The 23,214-nt window shown below is 39.2% G+C and overlaps 1 protein-coding gene across 1 annotated transcript in view; it reads left to right on the plus strand.

Annotated features, from left to right (window-relative positions):
• Nucleotides 1–6,173: 6,173 nt before the first annotated feature.
• The window catches only part of LOC130250438 (macrophage mannose receptor 1-like), a 51,536-nt gene continuing 34,495 nt past the window's right edge, over nucleotides 6,174–23,214 (plus strand). Inside the window, exons 1-6 of the mRNA XM_056486162.1 lie at nucleotides 6,174–6,461; nucleotides 10,148–10,549; nucleotides 12,011–12,184; nucleotides 15,564–15,725; nucleotides 19,090–19,203; nucleotides 21,611–21,757. Of these exons, the coding sequence (XP_056342137.1) occupies nucleotides 6,395–6,461; nucleotides 10,148–10,549; nucleotides 12,011–12,184; nucleotides 15,564–15,725; nucleotides 19,090–19,203; nucleotides 21,611–21,757 (1,066 nt within the window). The 5' untranslated portion in view covers nucleotides 6,174–6,394. The remainder of the gene's footprint in view (nucleotides 6,462–10,147; nucleotides 10,550–12,010; nucleotides 12,185–15,563; nucleotides 15,726–19,089; nucleotides 19,204–21,610; nucleotides 21,758–23,214) is intronic.

The raw sequence follows: 23,214 nt of genomic DNA on the forward strand, positions 1-23,214 counted from the left end.
GTCAGTGAAATATTAGTTAGTTTTATGTAGGGACTGTCATAGTGCTTGAGGTAACAGAAGTTATTTGAAATATTTAAAAGTTTCTTCTACGAAATAGTGGAGATGGAAAATTGTAAAAAATATATTGACAAAATAATTCTCAAGAAAGGCAAATACCTATCCTATCAGGAAACTATTCTTAACCTATCAGAGTAGTTATTTCCATTTAATTTTTTTTCATATTTAACTGCTGTTTAATCAGTCTTGCAACTTCACATCCAGGATTAAACTAATATCTAGGTTTCATATTTTCAAAGTTATTATTATGCCTAACTCCCACTGAAATAAGGCATCAAAATAAATCAGTCACAACTGTGGCTGATCTCTTGCTATTAGCCAAGGTGCCAGGAAAGGCAGGTACCAAACCCAAATGCTGTCTGGTCTGGGATTCTTGTGCCTTTCCTCTAGGTATCTTTCATAGGACATTCTTTCCCAGTTGTGTTTTGAGGTTTTGGCTTGGTTTTCTTTTTTTTTTTTTTTTAATTTGACTTGCATAAGAAATGTTCATCTGTGGGTATGGTAATAGAAATTGGAGTCTAGGCCACAAAGGCCTAGTTATTATCTGTATGAAAGCAGGAGATGAAACTCTCCTGGTAACAGAATTGCTGCTATTTGGTCATGGATGAGGTACAGGACCATTGTGTAGGAGAGATGGGGAGATTGTATGAGGTTCCTCAGCCCTGTAGTGCTGTAGATATCCACATGTGTGAGGGCTGGTCTCCACTGCTGGTGCACAAAATCATACAAAAATCACAAAAAATACTGCAGAGGTATTGTACCCTGAATAGTTTTAGTGGACAGGACATTTTTCAGCTAGGACCCAGGTGCTACTGCCTTCTGTTTAGGTCTTTGATGTGGTTTTCAGACCCTCCTGGCTCCCTGCTCTTCTGAGGGAATTTTCATTATTGTACTTAATCACTCCATCTGCAAACAAGTTTTATCATGATGTAACTACCTCACCTGGGAATCACCATCGTCCTGCAAGTATTGATAGTCTTACTCAGGATTCTACATCAGTATGTCTTTAACTGGAGAAATGAGGCATGGGGTGACTGTGCCATGCACCATGAACAAGCAGAGAAATGGAATCTGAGTCACTCAGGTGCTTCTGGCCTGACTCATTTCAGCACTACTTCACCCAGCACTTTTCAGGTGGCAGGTTTTTCAGAGTGGTGTAGAGCTGTACATGTATTTAACATGTTGCTACATTTTTTAACTTCAGAGTTCTTGCAAAACTACTTAAAATTCAAGGCAAGACTGTTGAATTTCACAGAAATTATTATCTACGGACTTAGACTCACTCCTTCTTTGTCATCAAAACTTCATGAGAGGAAGAGAACAATGTATACTTCTGTTTTCTCTTTGTCCCACTAAGCCTTGTGCAGGAGACACTGCATGAAGAGGTGGTAAACTCTTTATATCTTGGAGCCTCACTGACCTGAGTTGAGTCACAGAAGAGCAGATGGAGGAAAAAATGAGAAGGCTCATGATTGCAACTCCAGGAATGCAGGCTCAGGCTTAAGTTAGGTAAGACCAAGCATAAGAGAATGACTTCTAAATTGCTTCTCTATTTATTGCTCCTGCTTTGCTCCATCCACTGACAGCAAGGGGAGGTTAGGATGACTGTACTACAGTTTTAGGACATGTAGGAGCTGAATACATTTGAATATTTTCTTATTTTTTCATTTGGTGGGATTTAAAGTGATTATGGAGCAATGAATTAAATTCATTGGCAGTGAATTGCTGCATTATTTTTCCTTTTTTTTTGTCACCAGTGGTTACAATTTGTTGTTGAGATAATGGTATTGTAAAACTAGTGCTGGACTGGATCCTACTTATGTGTTGCTTTGTTCACTATTCTGATTAGCTGTGTTGTGTTCTTGCAGACATCAACAAGATGAGCTTAAGCCTTGTAAAGCAAGAAAAAGTGCTGAAAGTGTTCATAACCCTTCCTTGTACTAGCTCCTGTATGGAGGAAATGTGTCTGATTCAGCTTTAGCTACACTTGAAATAAACTGTGGTGGCTGTTGATCCACACCCAGCATTCAGAGGTTTGTGTCCTGGCTCTTTCAGTTCATACACAACACTATATGAACTAAACAATTTTGCCTCAGCTACATCTACAGATACATCTAGTTTTTTGAGAAAATTCAGGATTTCTCTCCATTTTCTGTGATTTTCCTCTAAGCTTCTTTTGATCCTGAAAGATTCTGGTTTAAATGAAAAAAAAAAAAAATTCTCTCACTCCTAAATACTAATTAGAATGCATAGAATAGTAAAGCTCTTGAAACTATCTTAATAAATGTTTTAGTCTGTGTCTGTTGCAGTTAAACCTCAGCTGGCAGCTCAACCCCACACAGCTGCTTGCTCACTCTCCTGCAGAAGGATGGGGGAGAGAAGGGTGAAAGTGAGAAAACTTGTAGGTTGAGATAAAGACATTTTAATAGGGAAAGCAAAAGGCTGCATGAACCAAAAAAAAAAAAAAAAAAAAAAAAAAAAAAGAAGGATTTTTTCTACTACATTCCAGTGGCAGACAGGTGTTCAGCTACTTTCCAAGGAAATCAGGGCCTTGGAAAGACAGACACCATAACTCTGAATGGTCCCCCCTTCCTTCTCATTCCCCAGCTTTTATGGCTGAGCATGGCATCATAGAGTGTGGAATATCTTTGGTTCATAGGGATCAACGACCTGGCTGTGTCCCCTCCCAACTTCTTGCCCACACTGGCCTGATCCTGCTCACTGAGGCAGAAAAGGCCTTCAGGCTGTATAAGACTGTTCAGTAATAAGTAAAACATCCCTGTATTAACAGCAGGGATATCAAAACATATCACCATCTGAGCTGCTACAAAAAAAAATTAACATCCCAGCCAAAACCAGTACAGTGCCTAATTTTAATTATCTTCTTACAACAGTAAAATCTTCCAGAAAGCTTTCTCTCCAAATCATTCATTAGTGTGAGAATATTATTTAAATACTCTAGGATGACTAGTGAAATACAAAAAATGGCTTTAGGCTTCCATTGCAGGTAACCCACTGCAGCACCCGTGCAAATATTAGCTATGTGTAGATAACTATTGAATACTATCTAGGAGGTACAGGTTCCCATAGGAAACATCAAAAAACATCTCGGATCCAAATGTAAAAGCATGGACAGTAATCCACTTGTTTTTCTTCCACATATATTATATAGGCATATTATGTTTCAGCTCTGGATATGATTTCATTTAGGACTGAACTTTCCATTTTCCAGTCTACTGTAAAAGTCAAGAGCCACTATGGCTTCAGGAATTCAACGTATTTTGCTAGGAAGGATGACCAGTTGCAGGAACTGGATGTGCCACAAGAAGAGAGGGTCTGACCTGTCTCAGAGGAATTCAAGCCTTTCTGTCCTGTGTAAATGTCAGCTGGCTTCCTACCCACGGGAAAGATGAAAACATATGTCTATCTAGGACATGTACCCTGTCATTAGTTATTTAGCAGAATAAGCTTTTGGTAACTTTTTGCCTACAAGACACTACAGCCTGAGATTTTGCTGAATCCTTTTGTCTCAGAAGAGAGAAAATCTTTCCTTTTGACCATATGAGATCAGAATATGACTGATGATGAAGGAGGGAGCGAGATACAGATATAATTACTGATGAGTGTGCTGCAGATGAGACACAGAGGCTATGTGAATAGGCTCATCAAGACCTTTGCTGCCCTAGACAGGGGTATGTGTAGACTTATGCATACACACATAGATATATGTCTGAATCACATATGTGTGTCAAAAGGGCTTTGAACTTGTAATATCTCCAGTAAATCCAGTGAGTGTAAGGGACAGTGAGAAAAAGGCTGTTTTCAGATCAGGGAGGGAGAGAGGCTGGAATATGTCCCTTGGAAGTAGTTCTTCTGAAGTCTCATTTTGATTGGAAGAGACCTTGGGAGGTCATCCAGCACGAAGGGCTGGAAAGTCATATAGAAGGGCTGACTTGGATCAGGTTGCTCAGCATCTTGCCCAGTTTGGTTTTGAGAAACTCCACAAACAGTCTAAAACAGTTTGTTCTGTCACTTCAGAGTATAGCTCATTCCTTGTACAGCCACTGACAGCCAAAGAGGTATCTACCCATCTACTTAATTCCCTTTTTCTGCCTATTTGTGCAACACATCTATTCACTTCAGTTACAAGCAGCCTTTGCTGCACATAACCATCACATGTGAAGACTTTGGTGACATCTTTATTTTTTTACTTTGAGACTGAACTTCGCAAAGCATCTCCCTTCTCTTGAGCTGAAAGAATACCACAAATACCCAAACTTTCAGTGATGGTCTTAGAAATAGCAGTGCTCTATTTAGGGCAGCAGCATTTTTCTGACTTGTTACTCTTAGCACTAGATGTTTTCCTGGGCTTTTGGGTTTTGAAAATAATTAGGTAAAAATAATTAGAGAAAAATAAATATCTCCCATACAGCAAGAGATTAAGTTTCCTACATGCCAATTCATCAACACAACAATACAGAACATTGCTGATTATGGCTGAAATACTTCCCACCTCTTGTCCCTGGATGAGGCTGTGCCTGACCTTTTTGTAGTTCTACAGATGTTGAGAGAAATGATGAACCACTTCCTCTTTACTCTCCTCACGTAGCTCCTAAGAGGACCCAGCACAGCTGGAGTGCCTAGCTGGAATCTTTTCCAATGTTAACAGGAGTTTCATTGACTTCCAATGAGCCTGTTTTTCATTTCCATTGTTTTTTCTCCTCTTATAATAGTGTCAAAATACATTCTTACTCTGCTCTGCCTCTTTCCATAATAATCTTATATTGGTGTTTCCCTGAATGTGCTGTACTTTCCCACCCAAAACTTCCGTCAAGGAAGATTTTGAAGATTTTTTAATACTTATCAGAGATTTCCAAGAGCATGACAACACAGGGGTACAGCCTGCTGCACATCAGCTTTATACACATGGTAGGTTTGATGCTTTACAGGTTCATAGAATCATAGAATTTTTAAGGTTGGAAAAACCTCTAAGGTCATTGAGTCCTACCAGTAATCCAGCACTTCCAAGTCCATCAATAGATCTCGTCTCTAAGCACCACATCTCCACACTTTTAAACACTTCCAGGGATTCCACCATTTCCCTGGGCATCCTGTTGTGGTGCTGGACTACTCTTTCAGAAAATAAAATTTCCCTAATATCTAGTCTAAGCGTCCCTTGGTGCAACTTCAGGCCATTTCCTCTTGTCCTGTCAGTTGCTACCTGGGAGAAGAGACCAACCTCCACCCCACTAAGCCCTCTTTTCAGGGACTCGTATAGAGCAATAAGGTGCTCCCTGAGCCTCATGGATGCTCCATCAAAATACCCAGTAAGTCCCATATGTTACAAAAGCCTCTTGGTGTAAAACAACAGTAAGAGTGATGTTTTCAATCCATTTGGGACTGTTCAGACTGTACAATGATAGTGATCTCAAACAAATAATGTGCTGCTCTCTATGCAGCACAGTAAGAAGCCATAAAAACATCAAGGCAGTCTGTGCTCTAAAGTCACTTTTCAGAAAGATCATTTAATTCCAAGCAGGTACTTCAGCTTGTGAACCCCAGCTAGCAGGCAAGGTTTTGTCTTTCCCGCACTGATTCACGAGCAAGATTTGAGTCCTGCTAACAGCAGAACCATCACTGTCAGTAGAACGAATAAACAAACAAACAAATCGGCTGAAATTAATTTATTGGAGTTGAGCCAGTGCTCCTGGGGCTCTTTAACCCCCTCATCCCCCCGGCTCGCCCTGGCAGCCCGGCCCCGGCCGCGCCCCGCTCCCGGCGGAGCCCCGGGGCAGGAGGGATGGGGACGGGGGCGCAGCGCAGGTCCCGGGATCCCAAAAGTAGGTCTCTGCTCCTTCTGCAGTCCTCGCTCTGGGGAGAAACCTGGGCGTGTGAGCAGGGGTTTTCTTTGAGATTTGGGTTGCTCACGCCTTATCCTTCTCCTTTCCTTACCCCAGAAGAAAAGGAGAGGGATACCCTCCTCCCTCCGAGCGGGGTTGGCTAATTTTCTTGGAAGACAAGTCATTGACCCAGATGCAACGCTGTCAGAGTCGCAAATGGGATAAAAGAAAAAAGACAAGCACCCCACACGACGGGAACAGCAAGAAAAGCAGCGCTCCTCTCAGCTATCACCGCTTTATCACCTGCACATGCCTGGAAGAAGGCTCTTTCCTCCGCTAAGGGAAAAAAATCAGCTTAGGAAAGCAAAGTTTGAACAGCGAATTCCTGTTATTTCAAAAGGCCCCATGTGACAGGATATTTCCTTATCATTTGGAGCGCAGTTTTCCCCCGGTCCGGCCGCCCCTGTGGAGCGCGGCGGGACGCGCTCGGCTCGGCCATGGCTCGGACCGCGCTCCCGCTGCTGCCGCTGCTGCTGCTGCTGCCCCGGGCCGTGCCCCGCCTCGGTAAGTGCCCGCTGGGGCTGGGCAAACCGGGGGCACGGCGGGCACAGAGCCGCGCCTGAGCCGGGGATTGCGGGGCGAGGAGCAGGTGAAGCCCCCGAGCATTTTCACCCTCGCTGCGGCGGGCGGGCGGGATGGAGCAGGGCTCCCCTCGGGACCCCCTCCTCGCCCGCATCCAGACGTGCCCGCCGGGAAAACTGCCCGGTAGGGCGGCCTTTGGGGTGCCCGTGGCGCTGTGGACACCGAGCGGGGCTGTCACCGGCCCTGCCTCAGTTTCCCCACCGCTCCCATCAGTCCCTGATTGATTCAATACCATCACCCGGCTTTCCCTCAGAGAGCTGCTCACCGCGGAGCTTTGCAGAGCTGCCTGGTCCTGGGGCTGTGCCTGTCCTCCAGCCCTCTTGGATGAGCCCTGCTTTCGGCAGATGGCTTCTGTGGGGGGATGTTAGGCTAGCCGTGGTGCTGGGTGGATGGAGGTGTGTAAACAGGGGGAAGTTATGTTGCTTTGTGATACCTGGAGTTTGTTCACACTTGCTCTGAGATTTATCACGATTTCCAGCTCAAAGCTATTTTTCAGTGGAAGTTTTGCACCTGCACTTCCTGAAAACCTCTCATCGTCCTCTGCTCTCTAGATGGAGATTTACCAATGCAAATCTTCCTAACGCAGCCTTGTAACCTTTCATCCTTTGTCTAATTAGCAGCAATCAGTTCAGGCCATCTGGTAAGCAGGAGTCTGTAGAGAAGACAGTCACCCTACCTGCTTTTGCTTCCTTGCTCTCTCCTCTTTTGCTTCTGGCTTTTGATCTGCTCTTCTGGTGCTCTCCATTAGTGTTTTACACTGGTAACACTTCACTGGCTTAACAAATTACTTCTTTATTTGCACTCGCATAATCTGTGATGGTTTGCAAATGCTGCAGTGTGAAGTCAGTTTGGCAGTCTGGAAATCTCTACTGTGGAAATGATACTGCCCTGTGGGTTCCTGCAGTACTTGGCACAATTCTTAAAATACATAGATAGGCACTAGTTACAGAGTGGTGAGTAAAAAAAATGAAAGCCTGTGAGAAAAATTCTTTTGGGATCTACTTGGGACTTTCAAAGGAAAAGATGCTAGATCTCCCTGAATGGCTGGTTGTGCATTGGTAATGGTGAAATTGTTTCCTAAGCCTGGCAAGTTCTTATGCATTTTAAAGACCTTCCTTCCAGGAGTAAATTTCAATATATGAATTTGTGTTAGATATAGGTTTAATTCAAAGTACTAACACTGTGGTGGTACTCATGAGCACACTGTGGTGGACCTTAAAGTGTTCCACCCATGGTTCATCTGTAGTGAAGAACAGCACCCATTACAGATCTCCATGACAAGTGTTGCTGCAGAACAGTGACACACAGCTAATGGTGATATGTGTAATTCTGCTCAGCCCATTTACAGATACAGCTCATCATGTTGGCAAGAGTGGTATCAAGTGTTTACTGAGAGGAGTTGGCAGGGCAGAGGAAGTGCTGCACAAACCTGGCTTGTTTCTTCTAGACCATCTAATTACACGGATGCTGTTATATGGGAATCCCCTTCTGTGACCAGGATGGGAGAATAAACAGAAATAGAGATGTAAACCTGAGCAATACAGCACTAAGTTATGAGTCTGCTCGATGGCCATGGACTAGAGAGGAGCAGCACTGAGGGAAAGGAAATCCTGCAATTACAGCCTCAGCCACAGTTGCCCCAGCATCCTGATACCTCTCGTTCTATTCTCCTGTTTTGGTGTCAACTTATTTTTGATGCCTTCTTGGCTGTGATGGCCTTTTAACTGCTTACATGTGTACTAGTCCCTGCATTGGGAATATGCCCTTGTATTAGCAGGTGTGTTGGGTTTACACACTTCTAAAGCTTTGTAAAGGCACTTTCAGAATAGTAGAAACCCTAAGTTTTGTCCCCCTCTCCATCCCCACTGGCCAGACTGCTTTGTTCAGCTTTTTAACTTCAGTTCTGAAGCCAAAACTCTGCACCCTCTCTTGCTTGGATGCAGCAATCCACGCTTTTGAATTAGAGATACTTTTATCATGTGCATAGCATCTTCTCTTTAACACCACAAGAACTGGAAAATAAGGACTGTTATTTTAGGCCACAGATACAATTATAGCAGTTTGAAAAATCAGGTAGTGTTTTCCATACACGTGAAATTGTTTGACATCTCTTTTATCCAGAAACTTTAAACACGATTTCAGGAAGAGGAGAGTTGCAAGCACTGCATATATCAGTTTACAATAACATCGTGTTTAATGCTAGCAGAAAAGAAGAATAAAAAGAAGTTGTCACCAGTGGTGATAATTATACATTTCCTTGTATTGTCTGTGAGTAAAACACATTGGCAAAAGACAACGATTTCTGCCTCCAGTGCTCATCAGTTTTACATTACTTCCCAGTGAGTTAGAAGCCAAAGGACAAGAGAAGGAAGCTGAACTATAGATGAGATAGGTCTAGGTCAGCCCTTTCTCTGAGAGAGAGGTTATTTGTTCCCAGATTGTTCTTCTGCAGAAAAGTGTGATCATTTCCACATTAGAGCCTCAGCAGAGGCTGTGGTTAACCTATTTCTCCCTTAAATGTTCCTCCATTATGGAATTTGTTTAGTTTGGTAATCATACACTAAAATAAATAGTATTTTAATTAGCTTCAATCCCCAGAGTCACATAAATTAATATTTCTCCTTTCTAGCTCATAGCCCAGTTAAAATACAGCTTTAACATGCTGTGCATCCTGTTAACCTTATGTGAAAGAGCATGATTAAGTTACTGTGCTAAAATATATCTTGGGTGGATCAGAGAGGAGAAATTTTTAGTCTTCCAGCAAGATCAGCTCAGAAATGTTACACTCATAGCACATCCAAGTGCAAAAGGTGTTGGAAACTTTTCAAGTGGCTACAATTTTGAATTCAACCTTGAATATATGTAAGTGCATGTTGTGAAGCACTGTCTTCTAAGAGGGAGAAATACCCTGGGAAGCTATGAAGAGTTTTGTGTTTTCATAAGTCATGAAGAGGCATAACTGGTGATGGCAAATCCCACTGCTGTTGGCTTTTCATTCATAATGGAGAGATGCAAGAAAGAAGTCACTGATGACTGAAGTGAAAAAGAAATATGTTCTACAAGAAGCTTGAGTATAGAGCTTAAAAACATATCTTTCTCCTCAGTTAATACTTTAAAGATTTTAGCAGGGCTTTTGAGAACAGATCTCTCCACTGTGGGGAAATGGAGCCTGAAGAGCTTAGTGGCTGTTGTCATCTCCCCAGCCTGGTATCCAGAGCTGCTGGGGAGTTCAGTGTCAGGATCTGCTCTCTGCAGTGTCCATGCTACCTCACTGCAGTAATTTCCATGGGTGCAGCATTAACACCATTAGGGTGTTTCTCTCTTCACTTTAACCCATGCTTTAAACCTACAGGAGGCTCTAGGTCTACACCTCTGCTGCCTTGTGCTTTTGTGTGCAGATGCTTTCACTTGCACAAAATAGTTGAAATGTTCTCACATCTGAACTAGCAGCATCATGCAGCCACCTTAACAGGTGTAGTGCAAACCTTCTTTTGCTGAACAGATGATGAGATTTTTCACACCAAGAGGAGTGCCCAGATTCATATTTCATTTAGGTAGAAGGTAAGGTTACTTCAACCCAAATAATTCTAGTGTTATTTTTCTTACAGATACTAGCATCTTCTTAATATATAATGAAGATCACAAGCGCTGTGTACTGGCTCAGAGTTCTAATTCAGTGACTACTGCTCCTTGTGTTCAAGAGAATGAGTCACAAAAATTCAGGTGGGTCTCAGATCACCAGCTTATGAGCATAGCATTCAAACTGTGCTTGGGAGTGCCTTCGAAGAAAGACTGGGTTCCCATCACTCTGTATCCTTGTGACAAGGCTAGTGAACTTCAGCGATGGGAATGCAGAAATGAGACTCTCTTTGCAATCCAAGGGGAAGATCTATTTTTCAACTATGGGAACAAACAGGAAAGGAATATTATGCTGTACAAGGGATCTGGTTTATGGAGCAGGTGGAAAGTCTACGGAACCACAGACGATCTGTGCTCTCGAGGCTATGAAGGTAAAGTTCTGTAAATTATTTTCTGTATTTCAAACTCATTTTTATGTGTAGATAATCAAAATATTACATGTGTTGAAGAATTTCCTTAATCTTATTGATGATCAGTGAGTGTAAATTCAGGTGAAATCAACAATACTTGAGTGGGTGTGCTTTTGGTTTCTTGAGTAGTTCATTTTGGTTTTTGTCAGACTTGTCAGAGTGCCAATAGATGATTAACAATGCATGGTAGTGATTCATTTGGAGAGAATAAAAAATTCTATGGTTATTGAAAATGTGTGTAACTATTACACAGCAGTTGATGATAGCTTTTATTATTTACTACATATGTATAGAAAGACATAGTGTGGTTGTTTAGTCTGTTGGTTGTATTTTTTTTCCTTGGAGTGCAAATATTAACTGGCAGTAAGATATTAGTTAACTCTTGATATCTTCATTTCCAATGTACTGCAAATATCTTCCTAAGTGTTTGAAGGGAGTCTCAGAGTTGGTGCTAAAATGTTAGACAAAGAAATAAGATATTTTAAATAGTTAAATTTGAAAAAGTTATGTATAATAGCTCTCTCTATATATATTCATGATAAGTATCTGGAAATACACTTGACTTCCCATTTAGTATTCTTTGATAAACAGAAATGGTCATGGGGGAGATGTGGATGCAGTTTCTGTGGTTTACACCATGGCTAGTTACAGTACTAGTCCTTGGCCAGAAGCCAGAATAGAAGAACTCTAGTGAAGCAAATTATGTAAAAGAACCCGGGGGGGAAATGTAATAATGTCCTGCTATTCCTTCCTCCTCTGTTTTCTAGCAGCTCTGTGAGACAGTAACCCTGGTATGCCACCTCTCCAAAAATCCTTGTCAAGTACAGTTCCCCTGTATGTCCTTCCATCAATGAATGTACATTACATGTGCACACACTGAAACCTGCTTTAGTTACTTTCATAAGGTTCATTGAGCCAGGTTTCTGATAAAACAAAAAATGTCTTTAGATGCAAATATAAAATTGATTTGGGCATAATATAATGGAGTCACTCCATGGTATATATCTTTAAAGTCCACATGTGCATGCTCTTCCATGTCCAAAACGATCAGCAATTCACTGGGTTATTGACAGAATGCTCAACAGTCTTTTGTGTTTAAAAAATTTTGTAAGTGTGTGGATTTTATACTTTTTATTGTTATGCATGGGAAATTTAGCATGGGAATGTACTTGTCTTGGCTCAGAGAGTTGTGGTCTGTTGTCTCCCTTAGCAACAAAAAGTTGTCTCACTGTGAATGTGGGTATCAGATTAGACCTAGAGTAAAATGATCAAATGACCAATATTCCATTTCTAGTACAGTTGTATACTAAGCTAGCAAGCTTTCCTTGCTATAATATTTTGTAATAGGATCATAAAGATGAACCTCTATATATCCCATGCTTATTAATTTTTATACATTTTTGAATTGTTGTGTCTCCTTAGATACCTACACAGTGAAAGGAAATGACAATGGAGCCCCTTGTGTATTTCCTTTTAAGTTTGATGGTAAATGGTATGCTGACTGCACAGATGCTGGCAGATCAGATGGCTGGTTCTGGTGTGGAACCACTTCAGACTATGATGTTGACAAGAAGTATGGATTTTGCCCAATGAAATGTAAGCTTTTTACATTCATGGTTCTGCTGTGCTGCTGTTGAACTGCCTGGATATATGTCCATAACATGTGCTTTTGAAATGGTTCAGTTTGTGTCTCTGTTTAGCCTGTTTTCCTTTTAAGAGCTACATAAATATTCAAATATAGGACCCAACATAAAAAAACATTGTCCAATTATTTTTGAGTAAAAGTATGTTAATTGTATACTGGAATATCTATACACACCATTTACTTAAATACAAAGTCAATTAGATGTAAAGATGTTACATTAGCATAAGTAGTAAATAGAAAAGGTCAAAAAGTAGAAATCCATGAAGTGGAACTGAAAGCTGGAATACAGTTTAGTTGAAAATTAAAACTACTTTGGAGAGTGAGTTGTCTTTTAGACATGAAGGAGCTTTCATGAACTCTTTAGTACATCCCAGTGTTTCCCAAATCTGTGTACTATATTTTAGTTCTGTCTTCTAACTCAATTAGTAGTATGTGTATTCTATTCAATTTGTATTCTAAATTCCCTGGTTTGAATATACTTGATGTTTAAAATGCAGTATTATCAATATGTAGAACTTTATTTAGAAATGTTGATCTTGTTTTAAGTAAGTAGAGTAATTTATGCCTGCTTGTATTTGAATTATTTTAAAGATTTTTCTCTGACCTCTGTAAAATCTGTACTAAATATTTTGTCTGCAATCTGGTTCTTCTGTCATGCTGAGAAAGGTAGTACTTCTCCCTCCTTTTCTTTATTATTGTATTTTGCTGTAAATCACGTGCTGACTGCAAGCAGAGCTGAGGAGAAAAATATGCCTTTCCTTTGATGTGAAGAAAACTGTTTGGGTTGATCTTAACTGGTTTGATTGCAAAATACTGATGTCCTTGCCTGATTTCCATTAATGTTGGATTCAGTATTTCCGACAAGTAAAAATCAGACTTTTTTTCTCCTATGCCAATATAATTTTCAAGATAATAAAAACATGCTGGGAATATCAATCCCATTAATAAAGCACATGTAAAGTTGACTTAAGAATACTCCCTGCCTAGTATTATTTGAGTACAACAAATAGGAGGCATCATTAAAATTTTGTTTAATTCTTTGACATAATTCAAGGAAATCCATTCAGATGGCAGTGATTGTTTTTGGAAAAAACTGTTTTATGCTGACTGCCTGCATATTTCCTTCCTGATTCTTCAGTACTGGCTATAAAATATTCAAGTTTGGGTCATATATTTTAGTGAGAGATAGGCCATGGTAGCAGAAGTTTTAGTCATCCCGATGAAAGAGCAATGAGTGAGATATGAGAGTGTGATAAGTTAATGAACTTCAACAACAGCTATAAAAATAGAATGCTTAAGTCTGTGAGTGTTAAATTTTTTTTACTAAGAATAAAGTGCTGTTTCTCAAACTGTCCAGGAGACCAAGGGTGCCAGCAAGAAAATATGTGATGCAAACTGTTACAGCTGCTCATACTGGAGCTGGGACCTTCGGTGGAATGTCTGTGGGTGACCCAGTCACTTCTCATTGTGACCAAAACCACCTCACATGTTCTCCAAAATGAAGAGAGCATGAGGCTGTACTTGCAACAGTTATTATAATCAATAGAGGTGGAGAAATTTTAACAGTGGAGATGATATAAATATGATTATGACTTTTTTATTTGATGATCTAGAAAGAGGTGCTGAGACAGGTGCTGAATTAATCTATGTGGGGGTAGAGTCCAGATTTTTAATAATTTTCTACTTATGTACTGAGGACAGGTGAGATTTAACATTAATTTATCTTAGGTGCTAAAATATATTATCCCTGAAAAGTTATTCATCTTTTTCTTTGTTTCCCTGGGGAACTAAGCTTTAAACAATAGCACATAGATTTTCCAAAATCCTGTTCTGCAAAGACATTTGAACTCTAAAACATCTTAAAAGCAAATTTTCCAAGACTTAGAAATTAATTTGATTTTTATGAAAGGCCAAAATTCTACAAGAGAGCACCATATGGAAGTCAGCTATAAATTATGAGACCAGGGAACTGAGGTGGAAGGTTGGATGAATGCCCAAGACCTGTTTACCTCTTCTCTGTAATAATTGCACTATCAAGTCAGAGCCAGTTTTCTTTACTGAATTATAGGTTTTACTATTTTTGCAATATTAATTTTATCCCAGACACGTGCACAGGGATTTATGGTTTTTAGAATGTAATGTAGCAACAAAGTTTTTATTCTGATAGTTATAAAATATTTTGAACAGAAGTTGATTTGTGGATGATGTGATAATCAGATGAAAGCTCCCATTTTTACCAAAATGTCACTATTACAGTAGGTTATATTTATTTATTTTTAAAATAAAGATAATATGAAAAGAAACACTTTATATTACCTATAGATAATCAGATTTAATACAGGAAAAACTGGAATTGGTGAGTGACCTCCTGATATTTAACATGCACTATGCTTTGTTTTGAGTTTTGTTTATTGTATTGTTTCCCTCTATTTGCAGACTGGAGCTTTCTGAGCACTCTGAATTCAGATGAGACCTCTTTCTCTCAGTTTTTCAGACTGTAACTTGAGAAGCTGATAAAGGCTTCAGGAATTCAGTTGTTTGCTCCTTGGCAGACATGCAGTGTTCTCTGCTGTGCTCTGCTTCAGTCATGCAACTTTATTCCCTTTATGTGACATTTATCTCAGTGTTGGGAATTCATGTAGGTTCCATTTTTGGCAGATCAAGATCACACGGTTTTCTGTTGATTGTTTGTGGAGATTCAGTAGAGATGAGCCAGGAGACACTGCAGCAGTGTAAAGAGAACCTTCTGGGGCAGCTTCAGTGTTGGGTCCTTTTGGAGGATGCTTTCACTGGCACTGCCTAAAAGTGCCAAGTTCAGGTGTCCAAGCATTTCAGCCAGGCTATGAGGCAGAGGAGAAAGCCATACTATGTCAGACACATGATTAAGGAATCAAGAATTGCAGGGAAATGTGAGATGGATGCTGATGATGTCAGCTTGGCATACAGCACTTGGGTCTGATTACCACAATCACAGTAAGAAAATCCATAGACACTGAGAAAAGGTCAGCTTGATATACACCTTAGCTAGCATCAGCCTGTAAGTTTTTAGTCTTTTCCCCCATATTCACAAATCAACTACTTTATCACATTTTTAGCCACTTATTGTTTATCTTAAACAGCAGATTTGTTGTACCAGAGAAAACTGACTTTGTTTCATTCCCTGCCTACTGTCCTGGATCTACTGCAAGATTCCTACTCAGGATTCCTTTCAAACCATTTGTCTACAGCAGTGTTCAGGCATTTTGTGTCTTTTGCTATGCATTATTTTTGGTATATTTCATCTGATACTGTCTTCATGATGAGTTACATAATTTTCATTTCTCCCTATAGTTACTAGTAATGATTTGTGGAACACAGACCCTTTAACAAATGTCCAGTACCAGATAAACTCTGAGACAGCTCTGAAATGGCATCAGGCAAGAAAAAGCTGTCAGCAGCAGAAGGCAGAGTTATTAAGCATCACAGAGTTACATGAACAAACATACCTGACAGGTAGGTTAATCCTTCATTTCTTTAAAAAAGTGTATTATTGCAACAGTGACACTAATATGGCATGTTCCTTCTTGTAGATTGTATTTGTTCAATTCTAGTAATTAAAAAATTTAAATAGTTATGGTTCTTCTGGAAATATAGGAGAGATAATATTCATTTTATCATAATATTGCCATAAACTAATAGTAACATAAAAAAAATACAACAATTAAGTAATGCAGGCAATAAAGAATGAATGTTGGAATGCAGAAAAATGCAAAGTAGTTTGTAAATGAAAGATGTAGGTTCCAAGATTCCATCCTTTTTGCATGCTTCTTGAAATGTGTATTAGTCAGCAGTTTTGCCTATTTCACTAAAGCCATTGCATCTTCAGTGTACCCTAAAACATGAAAAGAAAAAGAACTAATAAACAAAAGGACTCATAAAAATTCTCTTTTAGTTTCAATCTCCTTCAATGTTTTTGGAAGGAGTTTCCACACTTCTCCTATGAGAAAATTCTGAATTTTTTAAAAATATATTTACATTCTACATTGAGAAAGTCCTCTTTACTGCCTTCTCAGACAGTGTACAAACATGAAATAATCCACTGATTCATCTATTAAATAGATTACAAAATATTTTGCATGTGTTACATCAGTTGAAAGATAAAGTCTTCTATACCACAAGCTATATTTGTACTCTCTAATTTTGTAGAATAAAAGGGTTAGAGAATGGTTTGAGTTGGAAGGAACATTTAAAGATCATCTAGCCCAATCTCTCTGCCATGGTATGGGGCATCATGCATTAGACTAGGTTGCTCAAAGTCCCATCTAACCTTACCTTGAACACTTTCAGTGATGAGCATCAACAATTTCTGTTCCATCAACATTGTAAAAAATGCCTTCCTTATATCCAGTCTAAATCTACCCTCTTTTGTTTTTAAACTATTACCCCTTGTCCTGTCACTACAAGCCCTGGTAAAAAGTCTTCTTCCAAATTTCTTAGAAGTCCTTTTCATTTATTGAAGAGCCATGGTAAGATCTCCCCAGAGCCTTCTCTCCAGGCTAAACAACCCCAGCCATTCTCCACAGGAGGGATGTTCCAGCCCTCTGATGAAATTTCTTGCCCCCTCTGGACTTGCTCCATGCCTTTCTTGAGCTGGGGACCCCACAGTTGAATGCAGCATTCCAAGTGTGTCTCCCCAGAGAAGGGCTGAGGGTCAGAATCCCTTCCCTTGCCCTGAAGGCTGCACTGCTTTGGATGCAGCTCAGGATACCTTTGGATGCAGCTCAGGATACCTTTGGATGTAGCTCAGGACACCTTTGGATGTAGCTCAGGACACCTTTGGATGTAGCTCAGGATACCTTTGGATGTAGCTCAGGACACCTTTGGGTACAGCTCAGGACACCTTTGGGTACAGCTCAGGACACCTTTGGATGTAGCTCAGGACACCTTTAGGTGTAGCTCAGGACACCTTTGCATGAAGCTCAGGACACCTTTGGGTACAGCTCAGGACACCTTTGGATGCAGCTCAGGACACCTTTGGATGTAGCTCAGGACACCTTTGGGTACAGCTCAGGACACCTTTGGATGCAGCTCAGGACACCTTTGGATACAGCTCAGGACACCTTTGGCTCTCTGGGCTGTAGGTACACATGGCCAGGTCATGGCATGGCCAGCTTTTCATCCAGGAGCACCCTGAAGTTCTTCTCTGCAGTGCTCCTCTAGATCCATTCACCCTCTAGTCCATATTGATATTGTGAATTCCCATGGCCCAGGGATAGGACCTGGTGCTTGGCCTTGTTGAACTTCATGGGCTCCCTCCTCAAGCCTGTCAGAGCCCTCTGGTTGCCATCTCTTCCCTCAAGTGGGTCAAATGCACCACTCAGCTGGGTGTCATCTGCAAAATGGCTGAGGGTGCACCCAATTCCACTGTCTCTGTGGCTGACATGAATATTAATAACACTGCTCCCAGTACAGACCCTAGAGGGACACCACTTGTTACTGGTTTCCATTTGGATTCTAAGCTATTGACTGTGACTCTTTAGGTGCAGACATCCAGCCTTTTCCTTATCCATCTCACAGTCCATCAATCAAATCCATGTTTCTTCACTTTAGAGGAATGAGAAATGTAATGTTATGAACAATTTGTTCTGTCTAAACTTCTGTTTTCAATTTAAAGATTTGGTCAAAACATGGGTTGTTTTTCAAATGACTGTGAAAAAATTATTGGTGGAATTAGTGCCCAAGGGAGCAAACTGATGCTGACACAGGAGGTAGTTATTAGCTGATGGGTTTTAATTGCAAACTGAGACACATGGCCGCTGAATGTATTTGAAGATCAGTTTTTCATTATACAACTACCCTGGCAGTACTAGGATTTCCTGTCATGCTCAGCTCTCAGTTCTCCTAACCACAAGTTGTTTGTCCAGAAGAAGTTATAGAGCATGTCAATGTGTTGGTGCAAAACCAGGTCTGAGATTCCAATCCTTTCCAGTCAACTCCTTTCTTCTTTTAACTTTGCCATGCTTCAAGTGCTGCCCATCATTGTGGTGTCAAAGACAACTATAAATTCCATCACCTTGGCATGATGCCATCAGTAGAATCAGAAACAAATTATACATATTGCACAATGGCATTCTGTGAAATATGCAGAAACACACTTAAATTTAAAAAATCAGCAGGCATCCAGCTGTGCTTCCAAGCCTTATACTAAGGGTAGAGATAGAGAATTGATTGGTAAGGACTATGAATAATGCTCAGTAGGGCCATACTTGAGCAGGATATTTCTAAGTGCTTTTCAGAGCTAGAGGAATACATTTGAACTGGTTTTTGTTGAAGCCTGACATCATTGGCTAAAGAACTGAAATCAGATCAGTCTGAAAATTGCACAAGATATGCTGTTAAAAGGATGATGATGGCAACGACTGCATTTTAATGTATTTTGATAAATGAGAACAAGTTTTTTACACTGTGAAATTCACACTTTTTAATTTTATGGAAGAGAATATACTCTAGGAAATTATATCTTTAATTTTTAAAAACTGATTTTTATTTTGTGATATTTTCTGCAACTATATCCATTTAATATTTAAATAGTTCTGAAAAAAAAATTCATATTGTGATCAATGATAGCAGAATAATTTTGTTTTCTGTTGTAATAAAATTCTCCGAACCTAAATATGTCAAAACTCTAAAACTAAATTGACCAATGTAAGATGACCTGTTTTTCAGGTTTAGCATAACCACCTTAACTAGAATGTTAACAATTGTTAAAACTTGTACTAGGAGAAAGAAGGCTTAACAAGAATTCAGCTCTCAAGTTTTGAGGAGTGTTTGCTCTTGCTGTGGACTTGCAATATCTCTCTGTGTCTCTGTTACCTAGGTCTGACTCGCACACTGAGTTCAGCTCTCTGGTTTGGTCTCAACAGTTTGAATTTCAACAGTGGATGGCAGTGGGTTGGTGGTGCTCCTTTTCGGTACTTAAACTGGGTTCCAGGTAAGGCTAAACTCATTGCTACTCAGTTCAAAAGGCAAACATTTGGTCATTGTGTAACAGATATATTTTCTAGCTCTCTATTCTCCTGCAATTATTGAGCTTGTTTTGATGCTGAAAGATTCTGATTGTCATTATAAACACTGTGAGTAACAGCCCTTATGCTAGGGATATGCACCATAATATATTATTCATAATGGAAATGATACCCTCAAAATCCACAGGAAAGATTTAAGTTGTCTGTTGATGCTTCATTTGCATATCTTCCTAATTTGTTTTATTTCTGAATACAGAAGAAATCAGGTGCTGTAGTGTTTTCATTTTTGAGATGTTTTTCCCTCCTTGCATGCAGATTCTCATCGGTGCACTCAGATGACAGATGTATATCAATGCTTGAAGTCAATGATGTTTTTGTTTGTTTTGTTTTAGCTTCTGTTTTTTTCCCTTTTCTTCTAATTACTTTCCAATTTCTTTTTGGTCAATTTTTTTTATTTGCTTGAAGAAGCTTTTCATTTTCACTTGGGATTAACCTACCTTCAGCAGTAACACATATCAAACCAAACATTTGAGGCTAGACTACTTTGAAGGAAGCCCAGCTACTCCACAGCTGTGGCTGCAGGGTTGAACTCTGCTGCAGTCATTAAAAAGTTTCTCTGCCATCTGTGCAGGAGGTGAAGGGCTGCATCTCTGGTTGGCTGTTTAGAGTTCCTGTGTAATAGTGTGTTTTGGCAGGACCCTTGCCTTGCTCCTTGTTCCCTTGCACTGGCTATTCAGGGAGCTTTTGGAGACTAATTCAAAGTAGGTGCCTGAAGTCCTGCAAAGTAAATTCTCTTTATCTTCACTGAGCATTTAATCATCATAAGTGCATGCTCCAGGGCCTTCCTCGTGTCAGCAAGGCCAAAAGCACATTTTAGGTGGACAAACTTCTTGAGCAGGTAAGCTCTGAAGAGTGAATTGACCTTTTTATAACTAGCTCTCCAGTGGAGTGAGCACACAGGCAAAGAGATGAGCTGCAAGTTGCTGTGGAGGTATTTAGAGATCTGTCATCCTAGTGCACTGATGAGAATCTGCACACAGGGAGGGGTGGGGGAAAAACAGTTGTGAGATGGAGCCAAAGCAGCAGGAGGAGCTGTTTGTGGTTGTTAAAACTGCAGACAACTCTCAGTTGTGCTGTAAAGAATTAAATAGTTAAGATGGGTTCTGATGTAACAAAAATGAACTCCATTTATCCTTAACTCCTCATGTTCCTTAATTTCATTCTAAGGTAATAATCTACTCTTATGTCCATATAGCATGTTTTATATTTGTGCTGTCTCCTTCATTACTTTATGCTGGTCAGCTTCCCTCTGTCTCATCCCCATTACACTGAATGTTTAAGAATTGACTATTTTCCCATTAACACAATTTAAGGGAATTAGTGGAAATCTCATAATTTTTCATCTCACTAGCTCTAAATATATGGAAAAAAATGGAGCTGTTATCAATGTTTAAACAAAACTGATTTTGCTTAGACATTTTGGGGATCTAGCTGCCAATAGCTGAAGTTCTTTGTGCAATAAAACAATTTAAAATTGTATTTTTGATGTAAGTGTATCCATTTCTCCTGTGCAAAGAAGATAGAACATGACTGCAAATATAAGACTATATTTAATCTAAAGTAATGAAACCATAATGGTGTAAGAGAATTTCAGTGAACAATCTTGGACTCTAAAAATATTATTTTGTTGTGTTTATTCTGTGTAGTACCAATGTTTGTTATGTAGTATAGTGGCGTATGGTCAGAAATTAAAGACAAAACATGCTAAGTTTAATAACAGTATGTCAGATCTTGAAAAGTTCACCTGGTTTATTGCTGAAATTTCTTCTGTTCTACAGATTCTACTTTTCTTCTAGGTGTAACAAAAAAATCTACAAATATCCTGATATTGTCATGTTATCTAGGCAAATAAGCAGGAAGTTCACATCAGCAAAATAATTACTTATTATTTTTCTTATAGCAAGTGCAGAATTTGACTAGCTTATGGAACAGGGTGTTTTTACCTAAAGACCGTCCTCTGGAACTTAGACATTCTCCATTTGGAAAAGGAAAAAATCCAAAGAAAATAAACCCATACACTGTAATACCTTCTACCAGGACTTTGAACATGTAAAGAGGCTGTTAAATTATGAATTTGCAACTTGTGGCTGCTGTGGAAAAATTATTTCTGAAGGCAATGAACTTCCCCCTTCAGGCTAAAGGACTGTCAAGTACCAGTTTTCTACATGTTAATGAATTTGGTGTTTGAAGCATCAACCAGAAGGAAATTTGAAACCAGAAGGAGATTTGGGAGGGTAACCATGTTGTGCTTATACTCTGTTGTTTTTGAGTTTTGTGGTGGTAGTTTTTTATTTTGCTTTATTTTTTTTTAAGGCCATCCTTCTCCAGAACCTGGAAAAATCTGTGGTGCATTGAACCCTGGCAAAGGTGCAAAGTGGGAGAACTGGGAATGTGATAAGAAACTTGGCTATATTTGTAAACGAGGAAATGCTACCTTAGTATCTTTCATTATTCCTAAAGGTAAGTTTGGTAATAAACCCTCAACAAATTCTTAATGAGCAATGTTTTTTAACTGTAACTGGAGTATTATTGCATGTGGTAAAACCAAGCAAAGGACTCTATAGACTGTGGTTTGACCAAGATTCCCTCTAAAAGTGAACAGTGTGTACTTCCTTTTTGCTCTGGCCTCCCTGTTTCCTGTGTAATAATCTTTCTTCAGTAGTCTCGAGTTCTAAATTGCCAAATCATGGAGTTCTCTTTCCCAAAATCAGGCAGAACAATAAGATTTTGATTATAAAATAATAAAAAATGAATTTAATATTTTAAAAATGATGTAATTCTCTGAAGCCCCATGAAACTAATGAAACTAATCCACTTCTTCCTGTAATTTTTACTGCTTATGAGTTGGTGCAAGTCAGTGGTGGACTAGAAAATGTTTTAAACATTCTTTTGAATTAGATATTTTTAATGTATCTATGTGTCTTATAAACATATAAATGTTAATATAGAGATATAAAAATATTTGTATGCATCTTAAAGCAGATATCATTCTTTATGAAATTATTTATATTATAACTGTAGAGACACTTTTTCAGAAGAAATGTAATTCTGGAACTGGCCTCATAAGAAAGACAGAAGAGAGATAAGATTTATTTTGACCTCTTTCTTTATTATCTCTTTATGTACTATAAACATCTTGTGACTTATTCCTTTGTTTCATCATTCTTTTTTTTCTGTTCTTTCCAAGTTCCTTTCTTTTTCTAGGACATACCCTTATCTCTTAAATCCTCTGATATTATTTTATATAGGCTTTAGAAGCAGAAGACTGAACTGGAACTAGATTTCCAATTCATTTATTAATCTTCATCACTACTTGCAAAGCAGACGTTTTGGAAAATCAGTGTTTGATATTTGGCTTAAAAAGCAGTTGGTGTTTTTTAATATTTTTTCTGCTTTTGCTAATATACAATTAGTCCTGTTAAAAACACTTAGGACAGAGGATTTTGCCTCATTTTGTTTTGCTTTGTTGCTAAGAGAAAAATGAGCTGGTGTCTCATTAATTGGATAGCAAAATACATCTTAATTAATTAATTAAATTGATACTTTTTATTGAAATCAAGTACATTCATTGCTTTAGCTAAGAAAGAATTCAATGCATGTTTAAATTATTTCTTAATTTAATTTGTTAGTATTGTATACAGGTAAAGCCCAAATACTTTCACTTATATGGGTTGTTTTGGGTTGTTTGGCTGGCTACTGCTCAGCTTTTCAGGTTTCATACATCAGTTCTGAAACACTGATACCTATAAATATACTACTAGTTTAAGACTGGCTGCTGTATTATTTATATTTAAATTCAGGGTTTTTTTTGGAGGAAGGTGTGTGTCTTATTATCATTACTCTCTTTTGCATTTGGCTTTTGATCCTTACTGCCACCTCCACCCTCTGGTTTACCAGCAATTTGAAGGAAGAGAAAA

This window comes from Oenanthe melanoleuca, chromosome 2, assembly GCF_029582105.1.
Source record: "Oenanthe melanoleuca isolate GR-GAL-2019-014 chromosome 2, OMel1.0, whole genome shotgun sequence".
Classification (NCBI taxonomy): Eukaryota; Metazoa; Chordata; class Aves; order Passeriformes; family Muscicapidae; genus Oenanthe; species Oenanthe melanoleuca.